General features: G+C 44.8%; 1 protein-coding gene across 1 annotated transcript in view; it reads left to right on the top strand.

Annotated features, from left to right (window-relative positions):
• LOC147883792 (coiled-coil protein) overlaps window positions 1-12,365 on the top strand; it is a 34,553-nt gene extending 22,188 nt beyond the window's left edge. Inside the window, exon 5 of the mRNA XM_087398728.1 lies at window positions 12,027-12,365. Coding sequence (XP_087254854.1) covers window positions 12,027-12,152 — 126 coding nt within the window. The 3' untranslated portion in view covers window positions 12,153-12,365. The remainder of the gene's footprint in view (window positions 1-12,026) is intronic.
• Window positions 12,366-14,914: the final 2,549 nt, after the last annotated feature.

Consider the following 14,914-nt stretch of genomic DNA (forward strand, 5'->3'; position numbering starts at 1 on the left):
ATCATGCTCATGCTTGATTTTTCAATTTATAAGATGAGTTATGAGTCATTTTGTATGTTATATGAGATATCGGTCTTGGGTGTGGATGCATAGACTCTTTGGTCTTTCGAAGACTATAATAAACTTTCTTTTCTTTCTTTCTTTCTCGCTCACTTTTTAATCTTCCTTTTTACTGTTGTAGTTTTGTTGTTTGGTTGAGACTTTATAGCTTAGTAAGCATTGGGTTTACCCAATAGATTTCATAATTTTTTGAAACCAAGATGGTAGCTTATGCTTTGGTATTGATGAGAACATAAGTATCACTTTGCTTACTACGTCGTGTTTATTTTTCTTTTTTAGTTTTTCCCTTTTGTTTCATGTCTCTTCTAAAATCCCTTTGTCTTGTTCTATCTGTGTTTTGTTTCTTACTCGTGCTATTTAGAAAATTCGATATATTCTAGAAGGGTATGTATGTTTTCAACACATCTACCTATATAATTGGCCTTGATGGTATGGGACATCAACCTTGAAAGTTATTGATGTTATGCAAAATTTTAATAAGGGGGGCTAATATAAATCAGTTACCTAGATAAGCTATAATTTATACTTGTATTTAAAAGATGCATTGATTTGTATCATTTAATTGTATAACATATCTATAAGGACAATATTTTCGCTCTACTAATGGATCCTCGACATTCCATGATTTTAGAAAATGAGAAGAAAGACATATTTTGGAACTAGTAAGTTTCTAGTAATTGGAGTGGAATATAACTTCAAGGAGATAGTTATTGAGTTTTTTGGAAATGGTTTGGAATTAGAGGCATTCTATGATGGCCTATGTTGCATGAACATCTCCATTTGTGATATTCATGTGCAACTGTTGAGAATCTTTCCACTTGGGTCTCATGGATATGTGAAGTGCTACACCAAGATAGGTAGATTCTTATAATATCAAGATGACAAAAAGCTCTTACAAAGGTGGGAAGAAGGCATGCCTTATATAGGCTGGACCCCTGCCTTGAATGGAGGGCCAAAGGCCCTGAAAGTTTGGGCCAAAAACCGTGGGTTATGAGCCAGCCTTATAGGGCTGGACCAGCCACAGACTGGTCGGCCAGTCTGCTGCAGGCTGGTCGGTATTTTTACCAGCCCTTGGGGCCCTATAAAAGGAGGTCCTTGAGGCCTCACTTCTCATCACTTGGAGCAGCAGTTCAGGGAGCAGAGGGAGCAGCAGATCAGCCACTTGTGGGTCTCTATTCAGAAGGAGACAAGAGAGCTGTAGAGCTGCAGACCTAGCTCAGAGTGCTGCCCACCTAGGCTGGTGCAAAGACAGCAAGGTGGAAGGGATCTGGACGGAAAGTCTACAGAAGCTCGAGGTGGAGCACGCGGGCTCGAGTCTAGAGATAGCCAGCAGATAGGAGGAGGACCTTGTGGTAAGATCAGAGGACCACATCATTGGTGGGACTCTGGATCTGTCTCTTTTGTATTGTGTCCATAGTTGTGGACGGAAATATATATTTTGGTGGTTTCTCTATCTGGTTGGTTCATTGTCTATTGATGAGTCTGCACACCTATTGTATGCACATAAGTAAAGAAGTTTGTGATTCCACACACCCCACATCACACTGTGTGAGCTCCTGGGCATTACTATTAGTCTTCCGCTGTGCGTACCCTCTGTTGGGTAAATTTCTAACCTGGTATCAGAGCCCAAGTAGGAGGCTCACAGGTGTGGGAGCCTGAAGGCATGGACCTTGCTGAAGGATGACCCTGATTCAGAAGCTCTTGGGAATCGACTTCCACGACTGGAGGATTGTGCCCTTGCAAGAAGGAGGGTGACTCAGGTTCAGTCAGGTGCGTTCAGAATGCTGGTCTACTGAAATTAAGTTTGGTTGACTTTGCTGTGAGGTATAAACAGCAGAGATGTCGACCTCTACAGCCTCTTCAGCCCTTGCTTTCCCTTCCTCATCCCCCAGTTTTCTCTCTTTCACTATCCCTAACTTTGGAGAGTCTGGGAATCTGGACGGGACTAATTACCCGATCTAGAAAGTGAAGATCCGGAGTCATTTAGTGGCTCGGAAGTTGTGGAAGGTGACCACGGGAGTGGAGTCGAAGCCGGAGGACATGGTGGACAGAAAAGGGGAGATACTCATGGCAATAGACAGAGAGGAGCTTGAAGCTTCGGAAGACAGAGATGCCCATGCCCTGGCAATAATCATAGGGACTACGGCGGACTCCGTTCTTCCACATATCCAGCTGGCTGAGACGTTGGTAGAGGCGTGGGCCACCTTGAAGGATCTGTACGAGACAGACAATACCTCCCGGATTGTGCTTCTTCAGCCCCTACTTTCCCTTCCTCCTCCCCCAGTTTTCTCTCTTTCACTATCCCTAACTTTGGAGAGTCTGGGAACCTGGACGGGACTAATTACCCGATCTGGAAGGTGAAGATCCGGAGTCATTTAGTGGCTCGGAAGTTGTGGAAGGTGACCACGGGAGTGGAGTCGAAGCTGGAGGACATGGTAGACAGAAAAGGGGAGATACTCATGGCAGTAGACAGAGAGGAGCTTGAAGCTTGGGAAGACAGAGATGCCCATGCCCTGGCAATAATCATAGGGACTACGGTGGACTCCGTTCTTCCACATATCCAGCTGGTCGAGACGTCGGTAGAGGCGTGGGCCACCCTGAAGGATCTGTATGAGATAGACAATACCTCCCGGATTGTGCTTCTTCAGCATCAACTCTACAATCTTGATATGGAAGAAGGAGATACGATACATAGCCATTTGACGAAGGTCAAGGTGGTGAGGGATCAGCTGGCAGCAGTTGGTCAAAAGACAGACTCATGCCATTTGGCCTTGATGGTACTGAGGAGAATGCCTCGGAGTTTCAAGAGCTTTGTTACGGCTGTGACGGCAGGACAGAGGACCAAACCTCTGACGTTTGAGGAGTTGGGTCCATTACTGCTACAGGAGGAAGCTCGGGAGAAGCTCTACAACGAGGACAAAGATGACAAGGCGATGTTGGCAAAGGATTCCGCTGGCAAAGGAAAGGGCAAGCCTAATGATGGCAAGTCCAAGAAAGACGACTCTGACGACAAGGGGACTTCTAAGAGAAAACAGAAGAAGTGCTTCTACTGTGATATGCCAGGACATTTTGCAAAGGACTGCAGAAAGAAAAAGGCGGATCAGAAAAACAAAAAGGAGTCTGACTCAGATTCAGAGGGAGAGGCCAAAGCAAATGTGGTAATCAAATGAAGAGCAGAGTCTCTCCACAGCATGCCAGATATCAAATACATACCAGACTGTTGTATCGCCTGAATGTTTGCTCTGAAAGCAACCTCTCATTGAGGCACCCACCAAGCGCTTGTGTAATCCTGTACTGTCCCCTTCTGAACTCCAGCATCCATCTGACCATGAGACCCCAGGGCCCTCCATGGAATCCACCCTTGTGTGAGTGTCGACAGCCACACACCTGGAAGGTACCAAGCGCTCCATGCTGTCCTTCACCTTCACAAAGACATCTGACTCCTCGTCGACCCACATCTCTATGTTAGACATCCTCATTGTAATTTCTGGATCAACATATCTGACCTCGGTAACACTCGGTCATGTCACCAGGAAGTCTTAGGTGATATGAGATTGGAAGGAATTGGCCTTCTTCGAAGGCAGAAGGGAAAGTATGGTGCTTCTTCAAATCTCGGACGCAGATTGCTAGAAGGTGATGGACAAAGAGTACTGAAGCCAGAAGAGTATCGCTTGAGAACTCAGCGAGAGTTCATGGTCCAGGTTATCTGGAAATATTCATTGGTTGCAGACCTTGCCACATGAAGGACGGGTTGAAACAGACCCTCAGAGCATGGTGCTTGGAAGACTCCAGGTTGTTCACTCATTATGAGGGGGACGACTGGAAGATCGTGACGGCTGGATTGCTCGAGTTCAGAGGCGGGAACGTGACTGAAGGAGGTGGTACCAGGAGGTGCTACCAAAGATGGACCTGTGTATCAGGATGGTGTGCGGAAGTGGAACTAGACCTGGTGGAGCAAGAACCACTAGATGAAAAGCTAGGAAAAGATTTCGACACCGAAAAGTTCCAGAGGACTACGACCAGGGAGTTACTGGAGCATCGTCATCGACGCGTTGGCATTGGGCCGAGATGTGTCGGTGAGAGGGGGTGTTGGAAAGGTCACCTCCCCATCTGTAAGCCCCCATCTGAGGAGAGCATGGGGGGGGTGAACCTAGGGTTTGAGTGTCTGTCACATGGGCATCTGATTGGATGTCATGTGGACAAGAGCCAAAAGGGATTGAGTGATAAGATGGGGCTGCCACATGGACAGCATCTTGGCTGTCATGTGGGCAGCACATCTAGAGCTGTTATGGGCAAGAATCAAAGAGACGGAGGGTACCTGGAGCTAGGATGGATCTGCAGCAGCAAAAGGCGAAGCAGTAGCCAGCACAAGGAACCCGGAATAAAAAGCGAGCACATGGCGCTGACATCTACACGGTGTACGGCTCTGTACGGAACTGGGAAAATGTGGCTGTCAGTGGGCAGAAGGCATGCCTTATATAGGCTGGACCCCTGCCTTGAATGGAGGGCCAAAGGCCCTGGAAGTTTGGGCCAAAAACCGTGGGTTATGAGCCAGCCTTATAGGGCTGGACCAGCCACAGACTGGTCGGCCAGTCTGCTGCAGGCTGGTCGGTATTTTTACCAGCCCTTGGGGCCCTATAAAAGGAGGTCCTTGAGGCCTCACTTCTCATCACTTGGAGCAGCAGTTCAGGGAGCAGAGGGAGCAGCAGATCAGCCACTTGTGGGTCTCTATTCAGAAGGAGACAAGAGAGCTGTAGAGCTGCAGACCTAGCTCAGAGTGCTGCCCACCTAGGCTGGTGCAAAGACAGCAAGGTGGAAGGGATCTGGACGGAAAGTCTACAGAAGCTCGAGGTGGAGCACGCGGGCTCGAGTCTAGAGATAGCCAGCAGATAGGAGAAGGACCTTGTGGTAAGATCAGAGGACCACATCATTGGTGGGACTCTGGATCTGTCTCTTTTGTATTGTGTCCATAGTTGTGGACAGAAATATATATTTTGGTTTTTGTCTCTATCTGGTTGGTTCATTGTCTATTGATGAGTCTGCACACCTATTGTATGCACATAAGTAAAGAAGTTTCCACACACCGCACATCACAATGTGTGAGCTCCTGGGCATTACTATCAGTCTTCCGCTGTGCGTACCCTCTGTTGAGTAAATTTCTAACAGAAACTTTGATCCATCATCCTGATATTAGTTAAAAAAACACCTCAACATCTTGATTTCATTTAGCTGATTAATCATGGTGATCATGTAACAGCTTTCAGCATTGATTGATCATGGTGATTGCTTGAAGGATTATAGATTCATTTTCCACGGATGGAATCAAGCTTATTTTTGAGACCTTCATGGAGCCTCAACACTTGGTATAGCTCATGGAGCTAGGTAGTCATTGTGTATTATAGTGGTATGGGATGATGGCATGCAGTTTTGTGTCTATACTTGGGTTGAGTCCATGGTTTTTGGGTAATGTGCTTCTTACAGAATGGATGGATTGAGAATCTGTAGAAGTAATGAACAACGTTCATCTTCATCAAAATGATGTCCTACTTTGATTGATGAGGACACAAATCCTCTTTTGGGGGGGCAATGATGCTCAGATCCCGAGCCAGCCCTAGCTAGCTTGTACCCAAGTTGGGTTACGCGCTAACCTTGGCTTCATAGGTATTAGTCAGGGTGGTTAATCCTTGAAGGCTAAAGTATGTTGGTTAGCCTCGTAGGAGTTGGGCTAATGGTTCTTGTATGATGTATTCAAGATCGGTATCAATCTAGGGAGACGGATGCTGTCTAACCGGTTGGAAACAACCTAGAGCTTAGACTGCAACTAGCGTGCTTAGGAAGGGCAGGCTATTTGTAGCTTAACCCTTCCTTTTAAGGTTTCACATTATTATAGCAGAGCTTCACACATTCTTGCAGAGCTTGGCTTCTAAGGGTTCTTGGGTAGTATCCTCTCTAAAGTCTAAACTTGATGGATCTAGGAGTGGGTGGCTCTTGATTGTGGGCTCCTGACACATCCCCGCACTCCTGAAACCTCTGATCTGCAAAACAAACACACACCACGTGAGAAACTAAGCAGGCTGCTCACCACCCAACCATGACATCTACGGGATGTGATCCCGAATCAGGAGATGTCCCCTCCGAGCCACGAGCTGAGCTACTGGCACGAACTCCCAATCAGATCCAAACCAGCCTGGTGTCCCATACCACCAGGTGGCGCTGTGAAGCCCTGGATCTGCCACTGGGCCTTGGGCTACGCTAAGATGCAGGCGTGCGTCCGCGACTCAATCCAGGATCAGACCTAGCACCTGGGAACGAAACTTGCTCCCAACTGCACATTGAGAATTGAACCCCCTGGGCCCCTTTTATAGACTCGGGCCCCAGCGCCAAAAATAGCGAAGACCTATATATAGTCCGTACCCTTGCCACTCAACCCGAGAATCAAGCCTGCCTAGCTCTAAGCCTCCCCAGGCTAACCTGAGCTAGTCCTGTGTACCTAGTACACGTCAGATACCAATCCGTGCACATGACATACTCCCCCTCCTCTGAGAACTCACTCCTGAGTTCGCTAAAAAACCCGAAAATGTTCTTTGGAGGTTTTGTAATGTCTCCCATGTTGCATCCTCCTCAACACGATCCTTCCACTTGATTTTGTATTCCGTGATAGATCGATTGCGAATCTGTCTGTCACGAAATTCAAGAATACACTCAGGTTCGTGAGGAATAAAAGTCAAATCAGTAACTTCTATTATCTCGTGAGGAGAAACAAGTTGATCATCTGCACCCAAAACTTCTTTCAGTCTACTGACATGAAAGACTGGATGGACTTTAACATCAGGAGGCAATTCTAGTCGATATGCAACTGGTCCAATTCTTTTAATGACGTGGAATGGGCCACAGTATCTGGGGGATAATTTCGGAACCAAACCAGTACTTAGGCTCTTGGATTCCTTAGGAATTCGCAAATATACCATCGTTCCTTCAGAGAACTCTCCAGGCGAACGATGTATATTAGCATAAAATCTGTCCCGATCTTGGGCACTTCTAATAGACTCCTTGGCAAACTGCAACATTTCTTGCATATCTAGCAAGAAGTTCTTAGCAGCGTCATTTTGAATTCCTTTTAATCCAACCATAACTGGTGACTTAGGTTGAAACCCGTACATAAGCATAAAAGGACTGTAACCAGTACTAGAATGCTTTGCACTGTTGTAAGCAAATTCTATCATAGGTAGATAATCTTCCCATGAAGACTGTCTCTTAGATGCATATGCCCGAAGCATGTCTTCAACCAACTGGTTGACCTTCTCTGTACTGCCATCGGATTGTGCATGATCCGAGGAACTCATACTTAGAGTAGTTTCTAACTTCTCAAAAACAAGTGTCCAAAAGTTACTTGTAAACTTTGAGTCCCTGTCACTGACTATGTCAGATGGCAAACCATACAGCTTAAACAAGTGGTCCACAAACTCGTGAGCCAGTTGAACAGCTGAAATAGTTGTTCTAGTAGGTAAGAATCTAGCCATTTTTGTCAAATGGTCGACTATGACCCAAATGGAGTCATGACCCTTGCGCGTTCGAGGCAAACCAGTAATAAAATGCATGGAAATACTTTCCCATTTTTGCGTTTGTTCTTTCCACTCGTGTTGGAAACGGTAGTTGCTTTAGCACCGGCCATGGTATCATCATAAATGCGCGCATAATTCATGGCCTCCTGCAACGTTGTGCATTTGTTGTTCTTTATTTGTAACTTGTATGAATCTGGCAAACCATCCATGAAGAAACCTAACAAGGTCACTGGATCCATCTTTGTGGCCCTGGTTTGCAGATCCCAAAATCTTTGAAGATAAACTTCAAAGGACAAGTTTAACTTTGACATATCGAGGGCTTTAAGCTTGCCAACGATATCATAATCATCCTCCTTCTTCAGGAACTCCTTCCTGAAGACCCCTTCGAAATCTGTCCATGTATCTGGCTTAGGCTGGAGTTCCTTCCACCATAGCAACGCTTTACCTGACATGAAACCCACTGCAAGTTGGATCTTCTTCTCATCTGGGTATGGGTGGAATTGAAAGTGTACCTGCCACTTGTGTAACCAAGTGTCAACTACCTCCGTCGTTCTAGACTTTTGATCTCCCAGAAAAGGGTCTGGAGTTATATTCGGGCCTAGCACTGAAGCCATGGCATCCACATGCGTGAGTGCCTGCACAGTGCTGGCCAGAAGAGTGAGAGTCGTCTGAATCCCTTGGAGTTGCTGTGTCAACCCCGTTTGATTTGCATTAACCTGCTCGAATTTTCCATCTAGAGCAGTGGTGAATTCACTGAAGGCCTTTTTCGTAATCAGGTCATCATAAAGACCCTGATCCTCCTCTCCCACAGGAGTGTAATCCAAATCCTGCTCTCCCATGGTGAACTCGGGGTTTGCAGAATCAGACATAACTGAAATCTGATTTGAATATAAACTGAGAGAAATAACTGACTGAACCGAAGCGAAAAGGAGAATGGAGCAGAGGAAAACCGTCCCAAGAGATGCTGACGGAAGGAGATGCTGGAAACTGGCGGACCGGAAGCACACGAATCCCGGAATCTGGCTGAACCCGTTGCCGGATGCAGCGTACGGACTGCTGACGTGGCTGTACGGTCTGCTGACGTGGCTGTACGGCTGCTGACGCAGGCCGTACAGCGGCTGACGCAGGCTGTACGGCAACTGATGACGTAGGTACGGATAGCTGGCGCAGGCGCTGTATGGATGGTTGGCGCAGGCACTGTACAGATGGCTGGCGCAGGCGCTGTACGGATGGCTGGCGCAGGTGCTGTACGGATGGCCGGCGTAGGGCTGGCGCAGGCTCTGTACGGATGGCTGGCGCAGGCTCGATGGCGCAGTGAAGGCTCCTTGCAGCTATGGCTGATGGTTGGAGCCCTGCCCATCTATATAGGGAGCAGGGCAGCCTAATTAGGAAGCCCTGCTTCCAAAAAAGGCCCACCCTCCCAGCTTTGGAGGGTGGTGCTTTTTCGAAAAAAGCAACCCTCATCGCAGGCTGGCCGCACCCTGTTCCTGCACATCGAGCCTCTCCCTGCCCTGGCCGAATTTCCGTACCAACCCTGGCGTCCAATCTCCGCCTTCCCCGCAGCCCCGTCAGTTACCTTGCCTCTCTTTCCTTCCTCTCTGCTTTCTCCGTTCTACGTTTCCCTTTCTTTCAGCCCCCTTCAGGAATCTCGAAACTCTCCCTCCTTTCTTCTACCTTTTCCCTACCAACTGTCCACCCCTGATAACCCAGGAACCTCGCAGAATTTGCAGCAACAAACTTAGAATTTTAGGGCATACCTGGAGGAAAAATTCGTCAAAAATTCTCGCATCAGAAGTTCCTACCTCAGGAGCTGGCTCTGATACCAATTGACACATCCCCGCACTCCTGAAACCTCTGATCTGCAAAACAAACACACACCACGTGAGAAACTGAGCAGGCTGCTCACCACCCAACCATGACATCTACGGGATGTGATCCCGAATCAGGAGATGTCCCCTCCGAGCCACGACCTGAGCTACTGGCACGAACTCCCAATCAGATCCAAACCAGCCTGGTGTCCCATACCACCAGGTGGCGTTGTGAAGCCCTGGATCTGCCACTGGGCCTTGGGCTACGCTAAGATGCAGGCGCGCGTCCGTGACTCAATCCAGGATCAGACCTAGCACCTGGGAACGAAACTTGCTCCCAACTGCACACTGAGAACTGAACCACCTGGGCCCCTTTTATTGACTCGGGCCCCAGCGCCAAAAATAGCGAAGACCTATAAATAGTCCGTACCCTTGCCACTCAACCCGAGAATCAAGCCTGCCTAGCTCTAAGCCTCCCCAGGCTAACCTGAGCTAGTCCTGTGTACCTAGTACACGTCAGATACCAATCTGTGTACATGACAGCTCCCATGGTATGGAACGCAGGTAGCTCAATGCCAGGGCAACTCTCTCGTGCAAGCAGACTGACCTCAGGCTTGAGGGTGATTCTTGTATCTAGACCTATGGCTGGCTTCATGCGTTATCTTGTGATGCAATGTATCCTCTATTGGGGACACCTTGTCTAGGGTTGCTCTCTTATGCAGGTCAGGCTGTGGACTTTAGAGTAGTGTGGTTGATTCCTACTCGAGGCGGTTACTCTAGCTATGGGACCTAACAAGAGTAGTGGTAAATAGAAAGGAAATTGCCTTTACTTTTAAAAGCTTGGTCCTTATGCCAAGGATTGTTATAAGAAAACTTTGAACAACAAAAGGTAAAGGCAAGAGTTAGTCCAACTATGCAAGGGACAATCATGAAGTAAGGAATCCTTTGCTGTATCTTTGGTATCATGCAATGAACCAAAGAATGCATGGTATGTGCATGTTGACACACATGCCTTTAAACTTGAGGGACACAGAAAGAAATATTTGGTTGTACAGGTGGAGTAAAACGAGGCTTCCTCTAGCAGGTATCTTATTTGTGAGGATTGTATTGGGAAGGACAAATAGAAGGGATCACACATGATTTTGTTCATATAGGCAGATGTAAGCAGTACCTCTATTTCAGGACAGTTAAAATTTACAAAGATTTTGAATAAAGTACTCAGAACCATTTTAGTTGGAACCTTTCTGTATAGAGGAGAACTATAGGGGGACAGAGAGCTATGGTCATGTTGCAGAATAAACGCAGAAAACTTCACCGCTGGACCCTAGATTTGAGAAATTTTATGCAAAGCTTTGGTTGAACTAGTTGTCCTTTACACATGTTTATCAAGAGATTAGAATTAAGCGTAGAGGCAGGTGATCTCGAGATCGGAAAACTAGGAATTAAGTGGACCTACTGCCACCAAGTATGGTAGATGGTGCTAAGGGGGCTGACAAAGTCGAGTTTGCTGAGTTCATGAAAAACACAAAATGAAGGAGGCTCAAAGCATGCTAGATGTAGGAGCCGATGCGGGATCAAATGATGGGAGCTTATGATGGAATTTGTAGTCATGCAGGACTCTTATAGTCATCCACATATCAAGTTTCTTGTACCATTTTTCTCTAATTGAGGTTGAGGGCATCCTATTGATGCAGAATATCAGGAGGTTTTAGGCAAAGCTTCTCTTGCTATCTATTCTTTGATGCTAGAGCCAACTGTTGCTCGTCTGAAGCTTTTGTCTGAAGCTTTTTGGGCTCCTTGTTGGTAGCCTCTCATTAAAAGTGAGAATTGAAACACTCAATCTATGATAGCAGGGTGTAAAAAGTTTGGTTTTGTTGAAGGTGGTATAAGTTCCCTTTGCATGGCACATTTTCAGTTGTTCGTAATCTTCACATGTAAATGACCTACAGGTTAGTTGGATCTTCGTATGCATTGGCTATCTCAAGACTATCATGCAACAGGCCTGCTGTGAGAAAGACATGTGGTATCAGTACACGTGGTGTTCATTACTGCTTTTGAGCTCAGCTCTGCATAAGTTTTACGTTATTCGTTTCCAATTGTCAGTAAATGCATTTCTCCTGTTCTATCTTCAGTTAATTTTTATCAAGTTCAATCTTGCCCAATTATTCATTGAACTGATTAAGGAGGTTACAAGATGTTGCAATACTTCGTTGAATCTTGCTGCTTAAATCTGTTTAACACACCAGTCTTGTGAATAATTGTTTCCGCTTTTTTGTATTCATGCATACTGAATCTTTCACAGAACAACATATATTGATGGTAATGGCTTAGGGATCACAATTCATTTTGGTTGCTTTGTTTGTTCTGTGTGAGAAGAGTAATTTAGCATGAAATTAGCTTCTTGTCCTCACTATTTGTGAAAATCCAAAGATAACTCTTTACATGGTTTTTTCCCTTTGATGCTTGTTTTTGGAAATAATCTTTGTTTAGGTATAATCATCTTACATAAAGCTGCTTGTTTCGGCTTTTTCTTGTCTCTTTAGTTATGGTGGTTTTAACTAGGATGCTGATCTGAAATTTTATGAATGTGCTGTAGAACTTTTCAAAAGAGTGCGTAAGGCAACGGGCTATTGAAAATTATCGGCAGAAGAAGAAATGGCTGTCAAGGCCAGGCACTCATCGCCCCCCATCTTTGGCGAATGCTACTCTTTTGAGTTTATGATGACTATCTCTTGCCTTTTGTTTATATTTCCTTTTCTAATCCATGTATGTAGCTTGCTGGTCAATTAAGTGTTTTTCATATTAAAAAGATATAGATGCAAAAAATGTTTTGGCAAACATGCAATTCGGTTCAGGCTGTGTCATTTTGGTCCCTGTTTTTTGTACCTGCCTTATAATTTGTGGAAAATGTGAAACCAAGGGTTTTTTGAAGGCGATAAGAACAGGTCTGTATTCGCGGTTTTGCTTATAACATGCTTTCAATATAGTTCTCACTTTCTATTGTAGCTATTTTATGTGTTTTCCTAACACACTATAGACATATAGCTATTTATTCATATCTATATATCTATTTATGCATATATAGATATATATGTCCATCCAATTGCCTCTGTCCTTAGCCTTCCCTCTTTTCCTTGGCTGATGTTTTCCTTTTGTCTTTTCTCTAGGTAATTTTTAACCTCACCCTCTGGAGTCCCTCATCGTTAAGTACATGTGGAAGCACTGCTGAAAGTTTTCTCCAAAGTGTTTTGGTATTATTGTTTTAGTATTATCAAAGTGTCCTTAAATCTGACTTGCCTTGATTATTTTGAGAGAAGGACTTTTGCAGTAATGAAAGGCTACTTCTTTGGGCCTCCCTTAGGATAGAGCATGTTTTTTCTTACTGCAATTTTAATTGATGTGGATGTTCATAATACGATTGTTTTACCTTCAATTAGTTTATTCTTTAAACTTGCTTTGGCATTGGATTCAAATTGATGAAAGCTAGGTTATGTACTGTTGCAATGGAGTTTGCAATGTAGATGTTAATGTCAAGTTCTAGGCTCTCAATTGAACAGTTTGCCACCCAATGCAAATGGTTTCATCCCATCCATAACTAGGTTACAAGTCTTATGAGGGGACAAGACTTCTTTGCACTAGCCTTTTACCAATTTGAGTACATTTCATGTCGCTTTGAGATGCTCCCACAACACGGATCATGGCCACTCCATTGCTTCACGCACCCAATAGTGGTGTGAGAGCATCATATATCCTACTCCTGTGTGCATTTAGCTTCCTTCTTGCTGCCTTCAGTTGCCATTTGCTTCAGTCAAAGCTTTTGTGTTGCTCCTGTGCAAGTTTGTACACACCACTATCATACAAACATACAGTTGTGCCACGAACTTGCTAGACATCGTCAACTGTACACACATTTGCTGCGTAACACATCTGTTGCACCTTTGCGGTACTAATGCATTACAATGATAGCCCCTACAAGTGTGTGGCGCTTCATCCGTATAAACGCAGTACGGCCATCCATGCGACCTCCAAGAATTTTGTGTGAATTGTTCGTATGGTCGGATTTGTCCATACAAGATGATCGTACAGGCTGGCAGGCGTCCATACAGTGCAATAATTTACAGCTCAGGATATCTGTTCAGTTTGTGAAATTTTGTCGTACAGCTGCAAACTCTTTGGTACATTCTCTTCAATTGTGTCTTACAGCAATATGCACTTCATGTTCAGCTTCTCTTCCATTTCACAGGTTGCATTTGCAGATCTTGTCATTTAGTTTGACTTCCTGGCTGCTTGACTTGACACAATTTGGAGTATTTCATGTACATCGATAGACATTACAGAATTTACAGATTTTTGGGCTGTTCTTGATTTTGCTTCTTTTTTACTTGAATTTTCCTTAAGAATTGGGGCTCTTGGTGTTCGGTTACAATTTTGCAGTGGAAAACGCATTCGGCAGCTTTTTTGGCATTTTTACACTCAGTTTCTGAGAATTTCAGACAATTGCTATTTTTAGCAACAGATTTTGGGATTGGGCAGACATTGCATTGATATTTGCAGGACATTGTAGGAAATTGGGTCACATTTGCAAGATTTACAAATAATTTGAGATTTTCTCACATTTGTTTCCTTTTTTATAAGATTGCTCTCTAAATTTGGGATTTTTGCTCAATTTGCTGCCATTTGTAGTGACATTTGCTTGATTCTTTGGGGTTTATCTTAAATTTTCTGTTTGTCCTTCAAAATTTGGGGCTTTTGCATTCTGTGCACTCTGTTTGGCTTTCGTGCCGTGGAAGTTACTTTGCAGGGATGTTATGCCATTATTTGTGGACAGATTCAGCTTAGATTTGCCTTGGATAGATTTGTAGACATTTGCCCTTTGATTTGGGTTGGTCATTTGCAAGACAACTATTTGCAGGGGGTCCTTTGATTAGATAGATATATTTTTTGTAGGTCATTTTTAGGGATAAATTGTGCATTTTGCTTAGTGTTTGAGCACATTTACATATGCAAAGCTTTTGCTATCAGTTTTGGGTTCGCATTTGCGAACTTTGGAGCTGCTAGCTCTTTGCATTGTAGCCTTGAGGCTTTTGGTCATTTTCTTTTGGGGATTCTCTTTTTGCAATAGCTCACCATTAGTCTCTTGGAAGATAGTCGGTCTTGCAAGATAGTCGACGATGCATGGGATACTTTGGCTAGTCTTTATCATATTTGCAATGAGGCTTGGGTTGTCTATTTAGGCAGGTGTCTGGACAATGTTAAGATGAACAAAGGGGATCTCACCATGATTAAGGATTTTAGAGAGCAGCTCATCAATATTGATGAGATTGTGCTAGATTCATAGGTAGTGTCTATGACACTTGATGGACTCTCTCATTACGACACTGATGCTAGTGGCCATGGGTAACCCCAACCATGATAGCTTCCATCAGGTTGTTAACCTACTACTGGAAGAGGAGTAGAGCCGCTCCAATCGGGCTGTCTCCGTCC

Source organism: Dipteris shenzhenensis, chromosome 27, assembly GCF_047967505.1.
Source record: "Dipteris shenzhenensis isolate YYH24624 ecotype China chromosome 27, Dip_SZ_1.0, whole genome shotgun sequence".
NCBI classification, from domain to species: domain Eukaryota; kingdom Viridiplantae; phylum Streptophyta; class Polypodiopsida; order Gleicheniales; family Dipteridaceae; genus Dipteris; species Dipteris shenzhenensis.